Source organism: Thermobia domestica, chromosome 7 (genome assembly GCF_964235325.1).
Source record: "Thermobia domestica chromosome 7, izTheDome1.hap1.1, whole genome shotgun sequence".
Taxonomy (NCBI): Eukaryota; Metazoa; Arthropoda; class Insecta; order Zygentoma; family Lepismatidae; genus Thermobia; species Thermobia domestica.
This window is the reverse complement of record NC_137460.1, coordinates 11,857,230-11,885,080: the sequence shown is the minus strand read 5'-3', so window position 1 is coordinate 11,885,080 and position 27,851 is coordinate 11,857,230. Positions and strand designations below refer to the sequence as shown.

Sequence of the window (27,851 nt, the reverse complement as noted above, 5' to 3'; positions counted from 1 at the left end):
GGATTCAAAGTGGGCGAGTCCAGCTTGATATCAAGCTAGAACCCCCCATATGGTTAGAATGGTCCGATCGAAAAAATTCAAACGCCAGAATTATGGGCTATTTATGGGCTAATTAGTTGCTCTAATCCCAATTTTTGGGCTCCTACTGTTTAGCGGGAAATCGGATTCAAAGTGGGCGAGTCCAGCTTGATATCAAGCTAGAATCCCTCATATGGTTAGAATGGTCCGATCGAAAAAATTCAAACGCCAGAATTATGGGCTATTTATGGGCTAATTAGTTGCTCTAATCCCAATTTTTGGGCTCCTACTGTTTAGCGGGAAATCGGATTCAAAGTGGGCGAGTCCAGCTTGATATCAAGCTAGAACCCCCCATATGGTTAGAATGGTCCGATCGAAAAAATTAAAACGCCAGAATTATGGGCTATTTATGGGCTAATTAGTTGCTCTAATCCCAATTTTTGGGCTCCTACTGTTTAGCGGGAAATCGGATTCAAAGTGGGCGAGTCCAGCTTGATATCAAGCTAGAACCCCCCATATGGTTAGAATGGTCCGATCGAAAAAATTCAAACGCCAGAATTATGGGCTATTTATGGGCTAATTAGTTGCTCTAATCCCAATTTTTGGGCTCCTACTGTTTAGCGGGAAATCGGATTCAAAGTGGGCGAGTCCAGCTTGATATCAAGCTAGAACCCTCCATATGGTTAGAATGGTCCGATCGAAAAAATTCAAACGCCAGAATTATGGGCTATTTATGGGCTAATTAGTTGCTCTAATCCCAATTTTTGGGCTCCTACTGTTTAGCGGGAAATCGGATTCAAAGTGGGCGAGTCCAGCTTGATATCAAGCTAGAACCCCCCATATGGTTAAAATGGTCCGATCGAAAAAATTCAAACGCCAGAATTATGGGCTATTTATGGGCTAATTAGTTGCTCTAATCCCAATTTTTGGGCTCTTACTGTTTAGCGGGAAATCGGATTCAAAGTGGGCGAGTCCAGCTTGATACCAAGCTAGAACCCCCCATACGGTTAAAATGATCCGATAGAAAAAATCCAAACGCCAGTATTATGGGCTATTTATGGGCTAATTAGTTGCTCTAATCCCAATTTTTGGGCTCTTACTGTTTAGCGGGAAATCGGATTCAAAATGGGCAAGTCTAGCTTGATATCAAGCTAAAACCTCCCATTCGGTTACGGTTAGAATGGTCAGATCAAAAAAACTCAAACGCCGGAATTATGGGCTATTTTTGGGTTAATTGGTGCTTTAATTCCGAGTTTGGGGCTGCTACCATTTAGCAGGAGTTCTTCATCAAATTGTGGGATTTGGCTTAACTTCTAGCTATAAATCTAGTCCTATAAATAACCAAATAATTAAAATGCCGGAATTATGGTTTATTTGTTTTCTAATTAGTTCCTCTAATGTCCATTTTGGTTCTTCTATCGTTCGCAAGAAATCTCATGCAAGATTGGTATTGATTTCTAGATAACGTGGGATGATAGTTGCAAAGTTGCAGTGAGAAAACGTCGATATCTATTAACTGAAAATTGTTTTTTTTTTCATTCTCCGCGAATGCAAATATATATCTCTACTAGTAAATTTGTGAATTGTCTTTTCACGTTTATATGTTCAGTATGTTTGGAAGTAAGTAGTGTATATATAGGATTTATATGGTGAAATATCATATTGCTTTTTTTTATTATTTTTTAGTTTATAGGAAATGCCTCTTCATCGTTGATGGGCCCGCAATGGCACAGCGGTAGAATGCCGATAAAACCCAAGTACATGGTGTTTGTCAACCATAACGATCAATTGGTGCGATCTGAGATCGAACCAGGAATCACACGCACAAGAGGTAAACGCTCTATAACTGTGCCACTGCGGCCCCAGCAACGGCAAAGAGGCATTTCCTTAGAAAAAAATTGATTTAAAAAATAATGATATTTCACTATATAAATTCTATATATACACTATTTACTTCAAAACTTAATGAACATAAACACGTGAAAAAAGAATTTATGGATTTACTAGTAGAGATATAGATGTACTTTTGCGGAGAGTGCAAATAAATCAATTTTCAGTTAATAAACATCGATGTTTTCTCACTGCAACTTTGAAAGCATCATCCCAACTTATCTAAAAATCAATACCAATCTTGCTTGAGATTTCTTGCTAACGATAGAAGAAAAAACTCGACATTAGAGCAACATTTTAGCAATACAAATAACCCATAATTCCAACGTTTTAATTCTTTTGATCGGAGTGTTATAGCCCTAGGTTTATAGCAAGAAGTTAAGCCAAATCTCACAATTTGATAAGGAATTCCTGCTAAAATGTAGCAGCCCCAAACTCGGAATTACAGCATCAATTAGAACATAAATAACCCATATTTCTGACGTTTGATTTTCTTCGATTCGAGATGTCTAACCTTACGGAGAGTTTTTACTTGATGTCAAGCTAGACTCGCAGAATTTGATTCCGATTTCCCACTAAAAGGTAGGAGCCCAAAAATTGGTATTAGAGCAACTAATTAGCCCATAAATAGCAGATAATTCTAGCGTTTGAATTTTTTTCGATCGGACCATTTTAACCATATGAGGGATTCTAGCTTGATATCAAGTTAGACTCGCCCATTTCGAATCCGATTTCACGTTAAAAAGTAGGAGTCCAAAAATTGGGATTAGAGCAACAAACTAGCCCATAAATAGCCCATAATTCTGGCGTTTGAATTTTTTCGATCAGACGATTTTAACAGTATGGGGGGTTCTAGCTTGATATCAAGCTGCATTCGCCAATTTTGAATCCGATTTCCCGATAAAACAGTAAGAGCCAAATTTGAGATTAGAACAACTAATTAGCCCATAAATAGCCTATAATTCTGGCGTTTGAATTTTTTCGATCGAACCATTCTAACCGTAACCATATTGGGAGATCTAGCTTGATATCAAGTTAGACTCGCCCATTTTAAATCCGATTTCCCACTAAACACTAGGAGTCCAAAAATTGGGATTAGAGCAAATGAGTAGCCCATTTATAGCCCATAATTCTGGCGTTTGAATTTTTTCGATCGGAACATTTTAACCGTATGGGAGGTCTTTGCTTCGTATCAAGCTAGACTCACCCATTTTGAATACGATTTCCCGCTAAACAGTAGGAGCCCAAAAATTGGGATTAGAGCAACAAACTAGCCCATAAATAGCCCATAATTCTGGCGTTTGAATTTTTTCGATCGGACCATTCTAACCGTAACCGAATGAGAGGTTTTAGCTTGATATCAAGCTAAACTCGCCCATTTTGAATCCGATTTCCCGCTAAACAGTAGGAGCCCAAAAATTGGGATTAGAGCAACTGATTAGCCCATAAATAGCCCATAATTCTGCCGTTTGAATTTTTTCGATCGGACCAATTTAACCGTAACCATATTGGGGGTTCTAGCTTAATATCAAGTTAGACTCCCCCATTTTAAATCCGATTTCCTAATAAACAATAAGAGCTCAAAAATTGGGATTAAAATTAATAAGTAGTCCATAAATAGACCATAATACTGGCGTTTGGATTTTTTCTATCGGATCATTTTAACCGTATGGGGGGTTCTAGCTTGGTATCAAGCTAGACTCGCCCATTTTGAATCCGATTTCCCGCTAAACACTAGAAGCCCAAAAATTGGGATTAGAGCAACTAATTAGCCCATAAATAGCCCATAATTCTGGCGTTTGAATTTTTTCGATCGGACCATTCTAACCATATGGGGGGTTCTAGCTTGATATCAAGCTGGACTCGCCCACTTTGAATCCGATTTCCCGCTAAACAGTAAGAGCCCAAAAATTGGGATTAGAGCAACTAATTAGCCCATAAATAGCCCATAATTCTGGCGTTTGAATTTTTTCGATCGGACCATTCTAACCATATGGGGGGTTCTAGCTTGATATCAAGCTGGACTCGCCCACTTTGAATCCGATTTCCCGCTAAACAGTAGGAGCCCAAAAATTGGGATTAGAGCAACTAATTAGCCCATAAATAGCCCATAATTCTTAGATATGTTCCGGTCGTTTTGGTGTTGGTGGTTGGTCTAACTTGACACGCGTGAGTTTTTTTTTCTTCTTTTTAATTCTTAACTCAGCATGGAATTACGATAGTAGCTTGTTGTAATTGAAAGATCCAGAGGTCAGTAGCAATACAAGCAGATGTAACATCAGTACGACGAAAATATTGCTCCATTTTCTTAACGCTAACCAGACAAATGACATTGCAACGACCATAGCAACTTGCTTTATACACACAAACACACCTTTCTTATACATAAAATGATTTGGCAGAAAAAAAGTCATACTACAGATTAAGTTACATCATGTATAGATAAATTACGAGGTTGCTATTATTTTAACCTTGAAAGTTATCTTGTATCTGACAGTAAGAATCTTACGTACCATTTTTTTTTTTTTTTTTCAATTTAATATCTAATTGTAAGTTGGAAGATTGTGTAGGGATTAAGTAGTTTACTTGAAACTATCCCATCTAGAGTCGCGCGAGAGAAGAAAAACTGATAGCAATATTATTATGTGGTATTCTTCTTTCATATGAAATTTGTTTATGATAATTTTTCTATTATAAGTTTTAGATCAGCAAAAAATAAATTAAGTCTACAAATTATTTCATATTAGTCTAACAAGATACTCCACGTTTTCACGAACTCAAAGATTCATCTCTGAAAAACAAAGCCAACAATTGATCCTATTTTGTCTCAATTATTCAGAAGGACATAGGCGTCGTCAGGGGGGTCGAAGGGGTCGGTCGACCCCCCTGGAAATCTAGTTAATATTACCTTTATCTTGAAGTAGTCAAGTATATATATTGAACTTAGAAGGAGTTTCCGTAGACAGGATCGTATGTTCCCTCCGTAGCACTTCACGATAATTCGTTTTCAAAATCTCAAACGTTGAAAGAATCAAGCAAGTTATCCTCAATCGTTCCCATAGAAAATGAAGAGCCACATCTTTTAATACTTCCGCAGTGGTTTTCTTTGTAAAGCAGAATAAAAGTGTTTCTCTGACTCATTTGTCTGACCTTTGCAACAATCGGAAAAGTATGAGCATTTAACACATATTGATGTTAAAAATAATTCAAGAATTCTGTTTGTGAAGGCAATAATGTCACCGACTCCTCTGCACCTGTTTGCCCTCTGGCTGTAGCTAGGTGATCCTGAATGACCCCGCCTCCTTTTAAACCAAGAATCTTGATGGATTACAGGGAGGGGAAGGGGTCGAGAAGTGCATCAAAAGGTGTGTTAAGGATCTGTTTACATTATGCAATTCCTGAAAACAATGAAAAAAAAAACCTTTGATATTATCGTGATAAAACTTTTACTTGCATGCACCCAGCAACACTGATATTCATTGAATCAAAACGGGGCCACTTCTAGAATCTGCCGTAGAACTGACAATTTAGTTCGTGATGAATAGCAATGTTGCCGGGTGCATATAAGTAAAAATTCTATCATGATAATTTCGAAGTTTCTTTTTCATTGTTTTCAGGAATTTCATAATGTAAACAGATCCTTAACACACCTTTCGATCACTGAAATATCAGCACTGTTGCCAATTCAGAATGTTAATTTATGAAAATCATGTTTTCCCTAGTAACTCCTTACAGAGGCCTCATCCGATTAGTTATCGGTGGAAATGAAAAATTCGTTTTTTTCATTCCATAGTTTCTTAACACACCTTTTGATGCACTGAAACATCAGCACTGTTGCCAATTCAGAATGTTAACTTATGAAAACCATGTTTTCCCTTGCAACCCCTTACAGAGGTCTCATCCGATTAGTTATCGGTGGGAATGGAAAATTCTTTTTTCCATTCCATAGTTTCCAAGCTACTCCAACGCTACGAACTGAAAATTAACGACAGAACATCCATATGTATGAGTTATGAGTCAATATACGTGTTTTGCAAAAAAAAAAAAAAAAAAAAAAAAAAAAAAAAAAGAATTTCACCTCCGGTTACATCTAGGAACACTGTGTGGTTGATAGAGCTCCTTTGTGGTTAAGCGGTTAGCGTACGCGCCTTTAGCGTGGGAGGCCCGGGTTCGATTCCCGGCGGGAGCTCATGTTCGGATTCCACGTTAATCAGTAGGTCCACGTCTCACATAGCCTCGCTGCTGAACGAAATGCTAAACTCAAAAAGTCAAGTCAAGTCATTGTGTTGTTCCTACTTTACTTCAATCGTTGCTTCCTAGTTTAAAAATATATACATGAGCAAAGCTTCATTTTGATATAACCATTATTTGTGTATCGCTTAAGGTTCAAAAGTTCTACTATCCCAAACTCCGGGTTGCATCGTATATTGGACACCCTGTATATCGTCTGGTTGCATGATACTGACATCATCAGCAACAAGTTTGAACTCTCTTTTATTGGCGCAGGGAGCGCGGTGGCTTAGTGGTAGAGTGTTCAACTCTGGTGCTTGGGGTCCCTGGTTCGATCCCAGCTCGCGCCGTGTGGACTTCGTGGTGGACAAACACCGTGCTTATGGGTTTTCTGAGGGTCATCCCGTTTCCTCCCACTTTCTTCATTCCACCATTTCTCTCATCATCACCGTCTCCTTTAGCCTAACCGGCATAATCGTGGGATGTAAAACTTAAGATTTAATTTAATTTCTCTTTTATTGGCGCCATTTCTTTTGAGGTCTGCGACGATTATTTCAGGTTTAATGTCTCTTATTTGTCAGTTTTTTTTTTTCCTTTTCTGGGAAGCAAACTTCGCTACATACAATATATTGACCAACTTCGTAAACTCGTAATGTTGGCTGCTGGGAGACAAGTGTTGCGTATGCGTCGTCTCCGGAGAAGGGATGCTCTTGTATCCCAGGCAAATCAGCGGGGTCGTCGCTCTCAGTGTCTCCTTCTGGTGTAGTTACAGCCGTAGTATATTGCATCCAGTCTTTTCTTCTTTCTGGGTACTTTGCTTGAAGTATCGATACCAAATAGCTGCTCTTTGAGCAGAGTAGTTAAAGCATCTTCGACCCCATGGGTGGGATCTTCTGAAGCATGTTCTCTGGGCAATCTGTTAAACACTTGTTCACGATCAATGGAATATATCCCACACGTTCGGAATCCATTGATCAAATTTATCTTGAATCCGATGTCATGTTGCAGTTGTATTCGTGAGTATGTGTGGAACATGCTACTACTGCTTGATCAATGTTGCCCCTATCCAGTGGCGTATTTAGGGGGCTTCCGGGCTTAAGCCCCCCCCCGAAATCTTACTTAATATAGTAAAGTATATGAAATATCTTGCAGAACTTTCACATTTTCAGGCAAAGCCCACCCCGGAAGTTAGCAAAGCCCCCCCCCCCCGAAACAAAATCGTAAATACACCACTGCCCCTATCAAAGATCAAAGTTACACCTTCAATTTTAATATTTTCTACAACATACATGACAGGGGCGGATCCAGGACCGACTTCTGGGGGGCGGTGGGTTGTCATACTGCTACTTTCAAGGGCTCCAAACTTTGGGATGGGTTTTATTTATACATAAAAAATAAGTTTCCTCTTCTGGGGGGGGGGGGCGATTGCCCCAATCACCCCCCCTGGATCCGCCCCTGATACATGAGCACAAACATTTTGCATTCATGTTTTTTCCTATACTCCCAGAGCTACCAAACACAAGTTATACAGTACTCATTTAATTAGTATATATTTTACACATACCTTTGTAAGTGGGAAGTTTTGCAGACGTTAGTTACGCTTACAAGTTTATACGTATTTTCCGCTGCGGATAAAGCACCTCCTCATATGGACACATGCAAACTGATCAACAACTGTGTCATCAGTACGTGACGTGATTCTCAGGGCTTCCACACTCACATAAATAATTACAATATATTTTGTATTGGTGCCGCTAGGTGACTCTCTATTCACTTTGGAAGTTTTGATCAAAGTATCCCCGGGATTTAAAGTATCCCCATGTCACAGTACAAATATATGTCGAGTTCCCGAGTTTTTTTTTTTTCGGAGGGGAATCCGAATTCGGTGGGTAAACCACTCATGCTGTGCGCCCCTGATAGGTGACGAAGTGAAGTGAAGAGAATCAATGTAAAACATCCGTCTAAGTTGACTTTCTTGCATTTATGTCGTAAAATACTTATTGTCCTCAAATAGCTTGCATGTAACTTAAACACATCGGGCCATGGGTTTTCAAACTTTTTGCAGTAGAGGCTCCTCTCAACCACCGAAATCTGAACGAGCCTCGCCTATCAAAAATCAAATGTGTCAACAACATAAATATGTATCTCTAAAAGAAAGACTAGGCCTATCACTATAATAAACTATGTTTCATTTATTAATCACTAATGGAAATCTCTAATGTACACACTGACTACATGTTTCATTTATTAATAACTAATGGAAATCTCTAGTGTACACACTGACTACACTCTTTAATGTTATTAACCGGTGTTAATAATTATAAATTGTGGTAATTAAGATGTTTATGTTAAAATTGAAAAATATGAGCAGAGAAGGAATTTAAAGAGTAAAAACCGGCACATTTAAATGTTGAGCGTAGTCAATGGAATATATGAGCTTGTTTTGAGTCATACAATTCATTAAATCTCGGTACTTATTTTGAAATGTCAAGACGCAAAACGGCTCCGACCAATGAAAATAAAACAAAAAAGACTATTTGTGAATGGCGGTAGAAAGTATTAAAACTCAAGAATCGTCCCAAAAATAATAACAGAATAGTGAGAGAAAGAAAAACTCAGTTCTCATTGGCGTCGCACGAAATTCCACAGACATTTAAGAAGACATACTATTCTACAGATATAAAATAGAAGATCGTTAATGGTCATCTAACAAGGATTATACACGTTTAAGCCAAAGGTGATAGGGTCATCCCTGATCGTTTGTGGAACAGAGGTGATACAAACTTAGTCCACTATATATTACTAAAGAAGAAGGGTATGTTCCTTTGTAGTGTCATCTTTAGAAGTTTTCGCGCATCCCCAGGGAGGCGCGCCGTACAGTTTGAAGACCCTTGCACCAGGTTATTCTTATATTGTTCATCTCACCACTTTATAATTTTCAAAAAACAAAAATAAGGTGAAAGCCTGTTTATCTTGTTCCTTATCTAATCGACCATATGATGGAAGTTAGAATGTAAGCAAAGAATTATCTTCAAGGCGGGCAGCAGTTTGGAGTGCCATGAGGAACCAATAGCATTCGAGCAATAGGGGTCGGGACTGGGTTAAAGATTACATTACGATCTTCGCACAGCTGTGTCTGCGCTGTACTGCGCGTGAGCAAGAGTGACTTGTGAATTTTCGAGCTTTGTAGTGAGTTAAAATACCTCAGTACTTTAATTGAAGTGTCGTTTAATAATACGTAAAAAATGAGTACCTTGTCACAGGTAAGAATTGAGCCTTTGTAAAATTCTTACATCAATTGTGGAGAATATTAATTTTCCAAATTATGTTTACAGACGTAATATTTCTCCTCGCCTTATATATAGAAAGAGGCCAATGCACTTTATAATACAATTCAGTTTCAGTATAAGAATTAAGTACTGTGAAAATAGGGTGCATATTAAGTTTAACCACATTTGGCAAAATGTACAGGTAAAATTGAATACTCTGCATAGAAATACATTTTTATAGGAAAAATTTTTTGGAGTAAGTTTACAATACACGCTCCAGTTGCGCATTGATAAGTAGGACAACTTTAAAAGAGTAGAGTAGAATAAGATAGGGATACGAAAGGTAGGAATACGAACAGGTTATCTTAAGGTTAGGGAAGTTTTGATCGGTTTTCATAAAATTAATAAAGTGACTATACCAGCTGGAGCGGGGTCATTTGTGCCGTATCGCCGGACCACTTTGAAAACTGAAAAAAGTCACCAAAGTGTGTTGCATTCGGTTATATTTTATTGGATTACATTATGTTACGTTAGATTACGTTACGTTAGGCGTGCAGTACTTCTACGGATCCATAGTATAAGTATTAGTAGTAGTAGTAGTAGCAGGAGTAAGAGTAGTAATAGTAGTAGTAGGTACGGGTTAGAAGCCCGGCAGGGATTGGTTGGGTTCTGTTCTGGGGTTAACTTTACAACACCCTCCAGCAGGTATACTCACTCAGAAACGAGAAATTACCAATAATTTTATGAAAATGGATCAAAACTTAAGCTAAACCTGTTCCTAACCCCTACTCTACTTATTTATATCTTACTCTACTCTACTCTACCCTACCCAGAACCGTTCCTAACCCCTACCCTACTTATTTATATCTTACTCTACTCTACCCTACCCTACTCTACTATACATTTTAAAAGAGCCTTAGGCCTACTTATCGATGCGTAGCTGGAGCGTGGACCCCTGTTCTCGACATAAAATGGTCAAATTAAAAACTTGCCAATGTTTTTTTTTCTGTACATTTTACAATTTCTGCATACGTATAGTAAAACAAGTGTACCTCTCCGCGAAATAGTCCATCCGCCTCCACATACAGTGCCGTTAACATCATCAAAAACAGTCAACAAATACAACCACTTTCTTAACTTTTACTATTCCCCTTACCTCCCTTGTACTCATTCTTTCTCATAAACTTAAATAAATTTTCCAATTAACCCGGTAAATTTCCTAAAATAGGTCCGGCGATACGGCACTTAACACGGAGCGGGCGTTGTAAAGTAAACCCAAAAGAGTCTTGTTTCACTTTTCTTGCTTTCAATGATTTCCTAAGGAATTTTGGACTGTTATTACTCTTGTCCAATGCCCAAATAATTGCGTACAGATTGATGTGCACTGGAAATTGCTGCATGCTATTTTACCTACCTGCAATTCTATTAAATGTAATTCTTTCAGAATGAAATTCACTCGCAGCGTTTTAGTTTTTGTCTTAGAGTAGGAGTTGCATTGGCAGGATTAATACTGGATTACGGGTTAACTGCTGTATCGCCGCACCAATTTTAGGAAAAATACCGGGTCAATTGGAGAATTGATTTAAGTTTGTGAGGAAGAATGAGTGAAAGTCAGGTAAGGGGAATAGTAAAGGTTAAGAAAATGTTTGTATTTTTTGGTTGCTGTTGATGTTATAAGCGGCACTGTATGTGGAGGTGGATGGACTATTTTGCGGAGAGGTACACTTTGTTTTACTATACAGATCCATAGATTGTAAAAGGGGCAAGAAAAATTTGGGCATTTTTTTTTAATTTGCCCATTTCATGTCGAGAATAGAACCCAACTAACCCCTGCGGGGCTTCTAACCCGTTCCTACTACTACTATTTATATTATGGTTCCCTATAGTAAATCTACACGTCTAATAACGTAATCTAACGTAACGTAATGTAATCCAACCAAATATAATCGAATGCAGTACATTTTGGTACTTTTTACGATTTTCAAATTGGTCCGGCGATACAGCAGTAATACCCAGGATTACATCTCTGTTGAGTCATATTGAAAGTAATCTACCCGCCTTCACTTCCTGTCGCACGCTCGACATTATTGTGTGAATTGAGTATTGAGTTTTGATAAATAAAGAAACCAGTCTAGCTATTAACCTAGCCTCACCTATATGTGCGGACCAGCATTCTAAACCTTCTCAGTAGCATTCATGGGTGCATTTTACGAGAATTCCTGTTACTGATATAAATATGCATTCAAATGTATGCCATAAAATCGACTGTGCAAAAAAAAAAAAAAAAAAAGTTTTAGTGTTGTATCGCCGGACCAATTTGAAAATCTAAAAAAAAGTACCTAAATGTCGGTTGTATTTGGTTGGGTTAGATTAGGCTACGTTAGATTACGTTACATTAGGTTAGGGGCATAAAAACTATAGTGCAAGAACACAAACCAACAAGTAGTAGGTGGCGACTAAAAATCACGAATGCTATCTAACCAAGTCAGGGCAGTGCGATGCTGGTGAGCCCGCGCAGAGGGCGTCCGGAGGGAGCAGGCGTGATAGCGGCGATGGGTATACGCGTAAACAAGTGTACTGACATGTAGATATTGGCAATCATACAAACTTTCAATACTGCTTGTCATCGTTTCGTACTAATAGCGCATCAATTGTAAACATAAAATGCAGCTTCTGTAAACTGCGCAGAAATACATTGTCGTTGAGTTAGAAATCACTTACCTTCAAAACTAATGCCACTTACACTGATTCCCACGTTTCCTTTCCCCACACTGAAATGAATGCGTGTTCCTTTTCTGTATTCTCAATTCATTCCACATTTACCTCACACTGTTCGCCTGTTTATCATACCGCGTCTTTCACAAAATTTCAAGAACTGTCGCTGATATTTTTGAATAGTTCTATATAACTCACATGATATGCCTTGACATGCATGCGCCATTTGCACACTGCCTTTTGCGCCACTTTATCATAACAAGTGTACCTCTACGCGAATAGTCCATCTGCCTCCATATACAGTGCCGCTTACAATAACAAAAACAACTAGTTTCTTAACTTTTACTATTCCCCTTACCTGACTTTGACTCAGTCTTCCTCACAAACTTAAATAAATTATCCAATGATCCGGTAAATTTCCTAAAATTGGTCCGACGATACAGCACTTAACTCAAAAAACCAAACCAACTTGTGGTAGGTGGTCACTTAAATCGGGAATTCTGTCTAACCGACGACATGGGCGTAGCAGAGGCGGGTTGGTGACCGCAGGCGTTTAATACTAAGACCAAGATCAAAAATGTATCCCTTATTTTTCTCGAAATTGTTCCGGTTTTTTTCCACATTCACATTCCATCATTACTTTCGTTTTCGTTTATTTACAATCATTGCCCATGTCGTTTTACTTTACATAGCATAAGTATTGAACGTAAAAATGGAAAGAACGCCGTACAAAATCATTGCATTTCCTCGTCTGTCCGATTTGGGTGATTTTTGGATATGTTGTATCTGAGTCAATTGTTTATATGGGGCCAACCTTGTTACCTCCAGAGGTCACCAAAGGTCAAACCGTACAAACAACATTGCATTTCCTCGTCTGTCCGATTTGGTTGATTTTTGTATATATGTTGTAGGTGAGTACCCCTTGGTCAATTGTTTATATGGGACAAACTCTGTGCCCTCCAGAGATCACCAAAGGTCACATAATTAATGGGTGTTACTAGAACTGGTACAAACTTGGCATACAAAAAAATAGTTGTGTGTTATACTGGACTACGGCAAATGAGGATAGTTCACGTAACGGTGACTTTGATGACCTCTGGAGGTCACAGGATTAGTCATATGGAGTTGACCTCATATAAAACAATTGACCAGGGAGTCCTCAGCTACAACGTATCCAAAAATCACCCAAATCGAACAGGCGAGGAAATGCATTTTTTTTTTTTTTTTTTTTTTTTTTTTTTTTTGTACGGTGTCCTTTTATGTATTTCGGGTGTGAAAAAGATGAAAAACGGAAGGAGGAAAAAATGACAGTTGTTTTTTTTTTTTAATTAAAAGCTACCTTTAAATATGTCGTAATTGTTTTTACCGGAACATTTTCTGCACGCTCCCCTGTGATCATCAACAATGTTATTTAAAACTTAATTGCTGATTTTAACTCGCTTTTCCTGATGTCAATACTGACCTCGAAATCAAAAACTTTATCGGTGCTGCTAAGATATAGACCTACTAAACTGTTACCTTCTTGATAAGTGAAAAAATAGAAAATATTGGGTTGGTACGATGGAAGTGTCGTACAAACGTTTTTGTTTCAAAGAAAGAAAGTCAGAAAAAAGTATAACTCCTGATTAGTTAAAGTATTCGGCGGTACAAATCATGCTGTTTACCCCATTGCTTAGCCGATAGTTGGAATGCATGATGAAACAAATCTGGAATCTGTGGTGCGAAACCATATGTTGCACGGCTTAGTTATTAGGGAAGTTCTTCCCTTTTGAGAAGTGATCTAGATGGTAGTCGGTAGGTGAAGAAGGATTTCACACAGCAAATCTTAGAGAGTCTCCACCGTTCTTTTGTACATGCATTGTTTTACAACATGAAAACACCATCATTGGATGCATGCAGACAAGTTTATGGTTCGTTTCGTGAAGTTCAGCTCTGTATTTCCCCCTTGACAGATAACTGCATAATGAATTCCTCTCCCGTAGGCCACCATGCATTCAACGCCACCTTTGAGATGAGGGGTTATTTTGGGACCCGTTCTCGATGTTGATCACAATCCATCCAATCTAAATAGGATTTTTGCGTTTCTAATATTCTAATGTAAGATGATTCAGCATGAGTTCTTTCATTGATGTAAGAAGTTTTGAGGTGTGATTAGATTGTTTTGTGAAGTCTCTAGAGCAGTGTTCGAAGTGGGGAAAAAAAAAAGCAGAGGCGGTACGTTTTATTACAATTTTGACTCGACATATCGGCTATCTAAATGTTGAAATACAGTGAGGGTATGTTGACTAAAAGATTGCATTTCTATTTAGATAATGCTTCAAAACCATTGAAGAGCTTCTCTGTAGTTACGTGAGGGACATGGGGAGACTTTCATCCCCCGCTAACAACTTTCTGAAATTTAAAAAAAAAAAAAAAATCCCCTTGTATTGTACGAGAGAGTATTATAAAGAATTATACACGAAAATTCTCAAAAACCGAGTTTCTATATTAACAATTTCTTGCGGGAAAACTCTCGGACCCCCTGCTTGACTGATAGGTATTCCAAACTCCCGGAATATACGCCCTCCACAGCAGACAACCCCTAAATTCGCCGATGCTCAAAACACAACATATGCATTAAGGGAAGGAAAGAAAAAAATTAAATATGACACATCAAAATAAAAACTAGTTGAACTTCTTGGAAGACGTCACATTTCAGAAACAAAAGATAGGAAAATGATAACAAAAATGTCGATGTTGTCAACTTAGAAATTATTTCTACGTAATAAAATCTTTTTACGTGCAAAGCTATTCGTCAATTATTACGTATAAAAATGGATGTATTAAAGATATGTAGCATCTACTCTCCAGTAACGGTATGTCTTAATCACTGAAAAACCAGAGGTGGTATGCCCTAATCACTGAAAAACCAGAGGTGGTATGCCCTAATCACTGAAAAACCAGAGGTGGTATGCCCTAATCACTGAAAAACCAGAGGTGGTATGCCCTAATCACTGAAAAACCAGAGGTGGTATGCCCTAATCACTAAAAAACCAGAGACGGTATGGCAAACCACCGCATGCCATCTCACTTCGACCACTGCTCTAGAGTGTTTTTCTTTTTCTTTCTAGTTTTCTGTGTCGATAACGTTACGATAAATAAATATTTACAACGGTTTTCAGTGTGAAATTTAATATTACTATAATTATGTACACTCATGTCCAAAATGATTGTCGCATATCTATAATTGTCTTCTTGTAAGAATATAATTTGATAATGATTTTGCAGGCTACTTTTAATACTAATACTATGTGTATAATCGGGAAATGTATATTTGTGGTAAATTTTATGGAAAAAGAATTATAAATACGAAAATTAGAATGAGTAAAACAAAATGTTGCTAAATGGACAAGAAAGTTTTACTTTCGTTTTATTGTTCTTACTTACTCTTTTGACATGAGATTTGCCACATACATGTCTTTGCCGATTATACACGTATTAACATTATAGGAAATACCTGGCGAATTCGTTATCAAATTATATTCTTACAACAACATATTTATAGACATACGACAATAATTTTGGACATGAGTGTACATGATATTTCAGAGTGCGGTAAAAAAAATAGCAACATAACTTGAATATAAATACATTACTCTCATATCGTTCCTTACAAGAATTTTAATCTCTGTTGTCGGTGATATGGTCCACCAATGCACCATCCAAATCGATACATGCCTGCAGACAAAGAGCCGCGTTGTGACTAGGGATGGCCACTAAGTTCCGGTTCCGACGGAACCGGTTCTCGGAGATCCGGTTTTCAGAACCGGTTCCGGACCTAGATCCGAAAACCCGGTTCCAGAACCGGATCTTAGGAACCAGTTCCAGACCTGGATCCGAAAACCCCCAAAGGCCCGTAATGGAGGCACAAAGTTCACCTTCAAAACACTGCAAAAAGGACCATGCGCTTGTGCCTCCAGAAAAAAAATGTTGGTCCACCAGTTTGTGTCTAGTCAAATGATTTGGCCATTTGCCTGTTTAGCCAATGAGTTTGCCAGTTACCCAGTTTATTTAGCCAAATGAGACAAGCGGCCGCCGCCTGGGCGCCTGCCTGTCGCTTCCACCATTTCATCTAGCATACTGTTCACAGCTTGCCAGCAGCTCGGGTTTAGCGTAGGGATGGTCTCAAAGTTTCGGTTCCAGCGGAACCGGTTCTTGGAGATCCGGTTTTCAGAACCGCTTCCAGACCTGGATCCGAAAAAACCGGATCTTGGGAACCGGTTCCAGACCTGGATCCGAAAACCGGTTCAACCAGGAACCGGTTCTGGCCATCCCTAGTTGTCACAAGCAGTTTGACAGACCTGTACTGGTATCCTGGGGAACTATTCTGTGATAGCTTCCCGTAGTTCGGTTAAATTGTGTATGTAATGTGGATACATTTTGTTCTTTAAAACACCCCATAAAAAAAAATCATGTGGTATAAAACTGAAGATAAGGATGATCCAACTGAAGATAAGGATGACGATATAAAAGACAGTTTTTACGAAGAAGTGGAACGGATATTTGACCAACTCCCGCGATACCATATGAAGATTCTATTAGGGGATTTCAATGCGAAGGTAGGACGAGAGGATATTTTCAAACCGATTATAGGGAACGAAAGTTTGCATAAGGAAAGTAATGACAACGGTGTTAGACTCGTGAACTTTGCAACATCCAAAAACCTAATCGTGAAGAGTACAAAATTCCCACATCGCGACGTTCATAAATACACTTGGACATCACCAGACGGAAAAACACATAATCAAATTGATCACGTTTTAGTAGATAGAAGAAGACAATCTAGCATAATTGACGTCCGGTCGTTTAGAGGGGCTGATTGTGACACTGATCACTACCTGGTAGCAGCGATAATACGGGAGAGATTATCGTTGAATAAAGGTAATACTCAATGTCCGAAAACGGAGAGATTTAATTTAAAGAAATTAGAAGAGAGCCAGGTAAGAGAGGAATACCAGATTGAAGTTTCGAATAGATTCTCGGTTTTAGAAGACTCGGAGTGCACTAGTGTTGAGGATACTTGGATTGAAATTAGAGATAGCATTAAAAGTTCAGCAATAGAAAAATTGGGACACGCGGAAATACGTAGGAACAAACCATGGTTCGACCAAGAATGCATTAAACTAGCAGAGAAGAGAAAACAGGCAAAATTACGGTGGCTACAAAATCCGAATGAAAGAACTACTCAAAATTTCGCAGATATCAGGCGGGAAACTTCCAAAACTTTTACAACAAAGAAACGGGATTTTTTGAAAGCTAAAATTAAGGAACTTGAAGATAATAGTAAAAATAAAAATATTCGGGACATGTATAAGGGGATCAGCGAATTTAAGAAAGGCTATCAACCTCGTGCTTATATATTAAAGAAATCTGACGGAACAGTTCTCACTGATACGGATAGCCTCTTAAATAGATGGAAAGATTTCTTTAACGATTTGCTGAACACGCAGCCGAAAACTAATGTGCGTGGAGAAAAGGAGATACACACCGCAGAACCGTATATTCCAGAACCCAATCGAATAGAAGTGGAAGCCGCTATAAAGAAATTAAAGAAACACAAATCTCCGGGTGTTGATGAAATTCCGGCTGAGTTAATTTTAGCTGGAGGCGAAAAATTGTGGAACAAGATACACAAACTCATTCTCCTTATCTGGAACAAGGAAGAATTGCCACAAGAGTGGAAAGAGTCAATCATTGTTCCAATTCACAAGAAAGGCGACAAAACTGACTGTAATAATTATCGAGGCATTTCTCTTCTGTCAACATCCTATAAAATCCTTTCAAATATTCTGTTAGCAAGATTGACCCCATAAGCAGATGAAATTATTGGAGATTATCAGTGCGGATTTAGACGAAATCGATCAACTATCGACCAAATATTTACCATTCGCCAAATACTCGAAAAGAAGTGGGAATACAATACCCCGGTACATCAACTATTTATTGATTTCAGAAAGGCTTACGATTCGGTTAGGAGAGAAACATTATACAACGTTCTTACAGAGCTTGGAATACCGAGAAAGCTAATTAGATTAATTAAGATATGTTTAAGTGAATCCCAAAGTAAAGTCCGGGTAGGAAAATTTTTGTCCACGAGCTTCCACGTCGAAAATGGCCTGAAACAAGGAGATGCGTTGTCGCCATTATTATTTAACTTTGTGCTGGAATACGCCATAAGGAAAATCAAAGATAGCAACCAGGGCCTAGAGTTGAACGGCATTCACCAGGTTATGGCATATGCTGATGATGTAAATTTAATAGGGGATGATAGGAGAACAGTAGAAATAAATGCAGAGATCTTATTAAACGCTTGCAGGGACATGGGTTTAGAAGTAAATGCTGAGAAAACTAAATACATGGAAGTGCGTCGGGACCGTAATACGGCAAATTGTGGAGGCGTTAAAATATTAAATAATACTTTTGATAAAGTTGATACTTTCAAATATTTAGGATCAATATTAACAGACGAAAATCATATTCACGAAGAAATTAAATGTCGACTAAAAGCAGGGAATTCGTGTTACTATTCGGTTCAAAATCTCTTGTCGTCGCGAATTCTGTCGAGGAATTTGAAGCTTAAAATATATAAAACGATAATCATGCCTGTTGTTCTGTATGGTTGCGAAACATGGTCGCTTACTCTGAGGGAAGAACATAGACTGAAAGTATTTGAGAACAGGATCCTGAGAAGAATATTCGGACCCAAGAGGAACGAGAATGGGGAATGGCGGAAGCTTCATAACGAGGAACTACATAGTCTATACGGTTTACCCAACATTGTTAGGGTCGTCAAGTCTAGGAGGCTTAGGTGGGCAGGTCATGTAGCTAGAATGGAAGAAAGTAGAAACGCTTTCAAAGTCTTGACTGGTAGACCCATAGGAAAACGACCATTAGGAAGACCTAGGCGCAGATGGGAGGATAATATTAAGATGGATCTCGCAGAGATAGGAATACAAAGTAGAAACTGGATCCAATTAGCTAAGGATAGAAGTCAGTGGAGAGCTTTTGTGAACGCGGCACTGAACCTCCGGGTTCCATAGGCCATAGAGTTAGTTAGTTAGTTAGTTAGTTTGTGGTATAAAACAGGGTTGGCTGATTTAAACCAAAAAACGAAAAATGTTCGTAACAGTGTAACTATTCGTGAGATCTTGATGAACACACATTTGTGGGTTATCACGTTTCACTCCCATATATTATTCGTACTATATTCAGACCTAAATTCTCCATTGTTTACTCAGAGATTATATTACAAAAGCAACTTTTTTATGTAACTTTATGGGTGTTTCTTTGGTGATTTTTTTTATAGTTTGTTATTATTGTTATGCAACCAAAGGAAAATTCTAAACATTGTTTCGTTTTAATAATGTTTACTATTGATAAAATACATCGAAATGCCGTATTTTTTGGGGGAGGGGGTCATACAAACCCCACGAGAGGCAATTATTGAAATAACAAGCATCTTTGGTAACTATATATGTATAAATGGGTCAGAGCCAAAGTGGATTCAAATAATTCGTATCTTTATTCACTTTTCTTACTGATATGCAAAGTAAGTCGTTATATTTCTTTAACTTGGACTAATGAAAGTCGTAGTGAACTGACTTGGACTAAATTAGTTCTTCTGTACTCTGTAGTACTTTGAAATTGTCCATATATAATTCTGTATAATGGTTCCACTTGTGCAATTGTTTATCTTTTTGTCCTTCTGTCCTAATGGCTCTTTACGATTATATTAACAAATATGTAAAGATCAGTCAACGTATTTTTATCAGGAGTCCTTCGTGAGTGAGTCGGCAGACGTATCGCATTTGTGGCCAATTAGTCCCGGTTTCGAGTTCAAATGGAGGACAATTTTTCTTGCATGTAAGTCGAGAAGCGATTTGGATTCCGCTTTAAGCTTATGTGACCCCTTCCAGCATAACCCGGTTGTTGCATACTAACGCCAAGGCGAAACAAGCTTATTTCTGGCCGTATGTGATATAAATACATAGAGCAAAGTATTTAAACCACAAAAAAAAAAAAAAAAAAAAAAGTATAAACCAAAAATACGTGGTTTTTTGGTTTTTTCAATAAAAACCATGCTTTTTGCCAACCCTGGTATAAGATCATGAGATCGAGCTGGAAACGTCACAGACCCCTCATCGACCGATACTGCGGTTCTGGAATGTTTCGTCCGTTCCGCCATCCTGTCGGGCATACACTAATGATTCTGTTATCCCCACTCTCAAGTTACACAGTGTTGCCATATCGAAATTTTTGTCCAGAATTACAAATACTACAGTCAGTCAAACAACATACACACAATTATAGGCCACCTTGTACGTCAATTCGTTTACGTAAGCGATGATAGTTGTTGGTACCAATAGTAGTAAGCCTCCTATAAAGGAGGAAGGACAGCAACCTTGACAAATGTCGCGGGGGACGTAAAATAATTATCTTTTTTCAAGTTTTCTTCTAACAAAAGAAACACTGACCAAAGCTTAAAATACACTTTATTTTAAATTATAATAACTGTTTCGAATATCTAACATATCCTTCTTCAGACAATATCTTGTCTTATCCTCTTTCGAGGAGTTTAGGTATAAGGCACAGATCTTATCTCATCCCAGTTTGCCTATGTCCTGCTATTGTTATTAATGATTCCTGATATAAAGTCTTGAGTTGAAAACTTTGTGGTCGAACACTGGATTCTTCTTGTAACTGAAATTGAAAGTAACAAACACAAGATCAAACGTAAAGATTATGTAGGGTAATTTATTATTATTATTATTATTATTATTATTATTATTATTAAAAGAAATTTTGAAGTCCAGCATACTTTGTAATCTGCCATCAAGCTGTTTGAAAAATATATTATTAAACTTTTTTTTTCTTTTATATGTTTAAATTGTTTTGTTGTAGAAATTGTAAAAAGATATGTAAAAACTCTTGATTTATGGTTGTTGAAAGAAAATTAATCTTGACTGGTATTGTATGAAAATATTTAACAATTTGTTCCATAAACTTGTCTCGATTTTTGTTGAATAATTCACATTGAAATATCAAATGATTAATTGTTCCAATTGATTTACCACACCAGCAAGTATCTGAATCTGTACGTTTAGTCTGACACAATTTTCTAGGAGTTAAAGTAGTATGTAAAAGTAACCTAAGTAGTAATATAGTTTTTGATCTTGTCCAAGAATCTATGATTGTTGAGATTGGGCGCGTGTGTCATTCTGTTATTTTCCAATAATTCTGTCCTGGGCCTGATTCACTCTTCTTTCTCCATGCCAAAATTTGTTGGTGATGATATTCCTTGCTTAAGTATTTAAAGTTATGATGTGGTATTTTTATTTTAGTTGTTATTCCTGACGTAACTGCTTTCCGAGATAAGTCATCCACATATTCATTATATTTTATGCCAACATGTGCTTTAGTGTAAAATAATGTAATTTGATAATTTTGGCGTCGTAGAGTATCGTAACAGGATTTAATTAACATTATATTCCATGTCGTTGTGGTTATCCATTTGGGATTGTTAATTGCAGTTATTACATTTAAGGCATCAGTACATATGCATGCTATCTTTATCCTTAGATGTTTAATTAAAATCATAGCTTGTCTTATTCCAAAAGCTTCCGCTTCAAAGATGGAGATACGTTTCGGCAATTTGTATTGACGTTTTAATTCAAGTTGGGGAATTATAACTGCCACACCTACTTTTTTTTTTTTTTTTTTGAGCCATCTGTGAATAGTAAAATACAGTCTTTCGGGAGTCGCTCTTTAGGATGTAGCCAAATATTTTTATGAACAGGTAAATATTCTTTCAGACAATATCGAATATAAATGAAAATACAGATATATATATATATATATATATATATATATATATATATATATATATATATATATAGTCATATTTATGATAAAGTTTAAATTCTTTAACAGTCATATATATATATAATCATTGTTATCAAAACATTTAAACTTTTTTAACAGACATATATATAGTTATTGTTGTACTTTTTTTTCCTCCTATTTGCTGAAGCCTTCAGCCTATCCCGTAAGTTTTCTTGTTCACTTTCCAACTATCACGTTCCGCCATTTTTGTTTCTTATAAGGGCCTTTTTTTTTATTTTCTTCTTGTTTATGCTATCCAAACTTCCTTGCCATAATTCAATAATAAGTAAGCCTCCTGTCCAGTTCATCAGTTTCTCTTCCTACCTTTTTTATCCAATCTGCATCTTTCCACTTCCTTATTATCATTCTTTACTCCATCTCCAATACTTCCATCTTATACCAATTAATTCCGTGATTCGTCTCCTTAACATGTTTATATATGGCATTGGTATCTTTATTCCTCCTAACATCATCTTCATGTTGTTTTAATCTTTCTTTCGCTCTTTCCTGTCTCTCCTATATATGACATATCTCAGTCCTTACACCATACCGTGTAGATGATTCCATCTTCATCTTCGTTAATCTTTTTAGTTCCTTCTCTATTCTTCTTCTTTATTGATCTTAATAAATTTTCTCCACTCTTTCTATAAATTCTGACCCCTCCATTCTTCAATAAATTATTCAGTTTCTCCGTTTCTTCTCCCGTACTTTCTATACCATGCCATTTTCCACTCTCATCTTCTTCATTCTTCTTTCTCCCTCTCTTCCTGCGTTCTTCTTCCTTCTCTAACTCCTCCTTGCTGTAACCGTTCTTCTCTGTCTGTAGAATTTCTGTATGCTCTCCTTCCTCTTCATCCTCCAGCATTTCTATTCTTCTTATCATGTTTGTTATGAAATTTCTCTTTGTACTCCTATCCACGTCGCTCCTCTCATGGCAGTATACCCCCACTGAGCACTCTTTCTGGTACCACCTCGTAACCAGCCCTTCTCCTTGTTTTATTATGGTCATGTCTAAAAAGTTTATTCTTCCATTTTCTTCCAACTCCATGTCCAAGCTTATACCTTTTTCTTTATCTTCCACATTATCTTTGAAGTTCATTAATTGTCTCCTAGTCCCTTTCCACAAGCCTAAACAGTCATCCACATACCTACAAAACATGATCAAGTTCTTACCCCTTCTTCTTTCACCTTTTTCTCCCATTTGTTCATAATTATTTTATGCCAGTACTGGGCTCAGCCTCGAACCTATACTGATTCCTTTTCTTACTTTTACCACTTTCTTCCCTATTATACAATAACTGTTTTCCCATATTACCTTCAAAGCCTTAACTACCTTCTCTTTTGTCCATCCTTTTATACTTTTACTTCCCATTTCTTCCTCTATGACACTTATTATTGTTTCTCTACTAAGGCTCGGGAACATAACCTTAACATCAAGACTAAACATAAGTTTTCTGCCTCCACTAAGATCCACTCTTCTTAACACTTCCTTGGCTTCTTCTGTGTTCTTCACTCTGCACGATTCTTGTCCTTCGCTTATGCTTTCACAAATCTCCTTCAACTCCTTCTCTAGTGGCTCCCAGTAGTTGCCTGTACAGTCTAGTACTGGTCTAAGCTTCACCTCTTTCTTGTGTAATTTTGAGAAACCTCTTCCTTCTTTCATTACTTTTTTTCAATAGATCCTCTTCCTTCATATCCTTATCCCCTATAATCTCATATGTATCGTTACATAAATCTTAGTTTCTTCTTGTACCATTCTTTCTCCATAACTACCACTGCTCCACCTTTGTCCGCCTGTTCTACTACTATGTCTTTCCTACTTCTCAACATCATAAGACCTCTTTTTTCTTCCTTCTATAAATTCTCTTTACTCCTTATCTTCTCTCTCTCTCTGTTCTTCTTCTTCTATGTGTAGTTTTCTTCATACAATTATGATGTGTGTTTTTTATGTAAGTTACGAAATTCTCGCCGAATTTGTTTGGAGGTCCGCGAAATCAATGGATGGCCATAATCTAATACTCCTTTGTTCTAATACCACTTCCAGACAAAGGAATCTTCAGCGTGTATGTAAGAAATCAAAATATAATTAGTTGCTTATTACGGTCGTTTTTTTTTTTTTTTTTTTTCCCTGGTTTGCTAGATAAATTTTTCAGATGTAATATTGTTATTTTATAGGACTTAATATCGTTTCTCATTCTAAAATTTATTTTTCAGTTTGTGAAGAATGGTTTGCGACCAAGCATTCGTGCTTTGGCTAACACTGCAAGTGCTGTTGCCGAAGCCTCCGATAGACCATCCGGTGGATATAACTTCGGTAAGTTGTTGATGAATGAATGAGTAACTGAGTTAAAGTTTAAAGGAAGTGAAATTACTAAGAAAATCATGACAAGCAGATTTTGTTCCACAGAATTATTTACAATTTAGGTATAGATTAAAATGAGTAAAGAAAAACGTGTAAAATATTACCTTAATGCGCAATTTCTTCTTTCTGTTGGAGAAATTTGTTAAACATTGCTGTTGATGCACTAGGTCACGGGTTCGATTTCCGGTTGGATAGCGTTGAAATTGGTAGAGTGGTTTGGATTCCACTTTGTGCTGAAAAACTATGCTAATCTCCAATCAATAAGATTATATATTTGTGGAGCTTCAAGAGTGAGTTTGTATTTCTATGAAAATCGAAGTTTGTAAGGAAGCATTCATTAACATACTATAGTTTTAAATGTTCCTTTACTAACTGTGGTCTATAGAACCCGGAGGATCAATGCCGCGTTCACAAAAGCCCTCCATTGACTGGCCAACTGGAACCAGTTTCTACATTTTTTTATTCCTATTTCTGCGAGATCCATCTTAACATTGTCCTCCCATCTGCGTGTAGGTTTTCCTAACGATCGTTTTCGATTGGTTTTCCAGTTAAAACTTTGAAAGCGTTCTTTCTTCCATTCTGGCTACATGACCTGCCCACCTGAGCCTCCTAGATTTGATGACCCCAACAATGTTTGTTAAATGGTATAAACTATGCAGTTCCTCGTTATGAAGTTTATGTCATTCCTCATTCCCGTTCGTCTTGGGTCCGAATATTCATCTCAAGATCTTATTCTAAAATAATTTCAGTCTACGTTCTTCCCTCAGAGGAAGCGACCATGTTTCATAACCATACAGAACAACAGGCACGATTATCGTTTTATATATTTTGAGCTGTAAATTTCACGAAGGAATTATAACACGAATTCCCTGTTTTTAGTGGGCATTTAATTTCTTCATGAACGTGTTTTACGTCTGTTAATATTGATCCTAGATATTTGAAAGTATCCACTGTATCGAAAGTATTATTTGATATCTTAACACGTCCATAATTTACCGTATTAAGATCCCGTCGAGCTTCCATGTATTTAGTTTTCTCTGCAATTACTTCTAAACCTGCTAGCATTTAATAATGCCTCCGCATTTCTTTCTATTGTTGTTCTATCATCCCCTACTAAATTTACATAGCATTCGCCATAAGCTGGTGAATACCATTCAGCTCTAGGCCCTGGTTGCTATCTTGATTTTCCTTATAGCGTATTCCAGGACAAAGTTAAATAACAATGGCGACAACGCATCTCCTTGTTTCAGGCCATTCTTGGCGTGAAAGCCCATGGACAAGAATTTTCCTACCCGGACTTAACTTTAGGATTCATTTAAACATATCTTAATTAATCTAATTAGCTTTTTCAGTATTCTAAATTCTGTAAGAATGTTGTACAATGTTTCTCTCCTAACCGAGTTTTTTAATCAATATAACGCAAAACCTTGGAGCATAAGACTCAATAAAACGAACAATAAAGTTATTGGACAATCACGTACGCTTATTCTCTGCAACCTTGCTATAAATTCAGAAATCTGGCTGTGTGTAGCTAATTTGCTTTCCCTCTTCTTGAAAATAAGCTGGCCATGTCCTTGGGAGCGGAACACTTCTTACAGATATCTTAGAAGCCTTTGCTATGTTGTTTATTTTTACAATTTTGGTTCCTTTCATAGAAGGTAGCACACATTTTTAGTAAACGAACGCGCGAGGTGAGTAAGAAGGAGTTTGTACTCACCAAACTACGCCTTGGTGTATATTCTTCGTCCTTGGCAGTGCGGTGGCTCAGTGGTACAGCGTTCACCTCTGGTGCGTGGGGTCACTGGTTCGATCCCAACTCGCGCCAAGTGAACTTTGTGGTGGACAAACACCGTGGCTATGTATTTTCTCTGGGTTCTCCTCTTCATTCATTCCACCATTGCATTCCTTTCTCATCATCACCCGTGGGGCCGCGGTGGCTCAGTGGTAGAGGGTTCACCTCTGGTGCTTGGGATCCCTGCTTCGATCCCAGCCCCCGCCAAGTGAACTTTGTGGTGGACAAACACCGTGTGCGTGGGTTTTCTCGGGGTTCTCCCGTTTCCTCCCACTTTCTTCATTCCACCATTTCATTCATTACTCATCACCACCGTCTCCTTTACCCTAACCGGCATATTCGTAGGACGTAAAACTCAGATTTCATTTCATTTTCATCATCACCCGTCGCCTTTACCCTATCCAGCATGACCCTGGGACGTAAAACTGAAAGATTTCATTTTCTCTTTATGCCCTTATTGACATCACTGAGAAAGAAGGTTGGAAATTTTGCTGAGAATATCGGTTCAGGTTCTGAAACCGGAACCGATTTTCATTTCTACTAGGTTTCGATTTCGGAACCTAGTAGAACCCATTTACATCTATCGATTCTTTTGCCGTTAACGACTCTTTTGTACTACCGTAGTAGGTTTATTGATCACGGTGACTCAGTCAGTATTAGTGATCATATGATGAGAGGAGCCCCCGGATCGATTTCAGCTTGCGCCAAGTGGGCTTTCGTGGTAGTCGAACACCATGTGTGTTTTTTCGGGGTTTTCCCACTTTCTTTATTCCACTATTTATTTCATTATCACCACCGTCTCCCTTAGCCTCGGTGCATAATCGTAGGGCATCAAACGAGAAATTTCATTTCGTATTATGCGTGCATCCTCTTCAGAATGGCAGTTCATTTCTTCAATATTTTAAACAAAACTCTTCGCCTTTAGTGTGAGTAGTTTCGGGTTCGATTCCTGGTGGGATACTTGATCAAAAAGGTGTCGCAGCTTTTTCAGGCCAGCCATTTTTTTTTTTTTTCCTTCACGCAAGGGAAATGCCGGAATGCTACCGAACATGCAGGTCCAAGGCTGCTTTCTTCCTTCACTTCTCCGGATAGTGTGTTCACCCAGGGACGTCATACATGACGCGCTTAAGGCCATAGATGCCTGTAATGCCCTTAAATATGTATAAATAAGTAAATTTACATTATTCTTCAAACCTAATATTTGAAGCACGTGGATAATTGTTTCTCGAAATGTGAGCATGGAAGGTTTTATTTTATTTTATTTTATTTTTATTTTATTTTATTTTTTTTATTTAATTTTTTATTTATTTATTTATTTATTTTTGTTTGTTTGTTTTAAGTACTTTTCTGCTGATTCTGTGTTCAAAGTGATATTTTCTTTCCTATACGTTTCAATTTAAGCAATCAAAACAGAACGAATGATGAGGAGGATTGCATAACTTAATCTTTTTGATTTGTTTACGTCTTTATGAAACACCGTGGTCATGAAGGATGCGACCTAGTCACATCTGGGACTAGTATCGAGTGCAGTTGATTGGCTTCCGGGTTTGATTTCCTGTGAGGAAGGCTTGAGATTCGAATACATTACGATGGTTCTAATACCACATTAAACTGGGTCCACGTCTGATATACCGTTAATGCTGAAAAGGAATTT

General features: G+C 37.7%; 1 protein-coding gene across 3 annotated transcripts in view; it reads left to right on the top strand.

Annotated features, from left to right (window-relative positions):
* The first annotated feature begins 9,225 nt into the window (after positions 1 to 9,225).
* Mcad (Medium-chain acyl-CoA dehydrogenase) overlaps positions 9,226 to 27,851 on the top strand; it is a 61,052-nt gene continuing 42,426 nt past the window's right edge. For 2 of the 3 annotated variants that reach the window (XM_081764118.1, XM_081764117.1), the window contains exons 1-2: positions 9,226 to 9,401; positions 24,258 to 24,357. In XM_081764118.1, coding sequence (XP_081620244.1) covers positions 9,384 to 9,401; positions 24,258 to 24,357 — 118 coding nt within the window. In that variant the 5' untranslated portion in view covers positions 9,226 to 9,383. The remainder of the gene's footprint in view (positions 9,402 to 24,257; positions 24,358 to 27,851) is intronic. The other variant, XM_081764116.1, reaches the window with a different exon arrangement.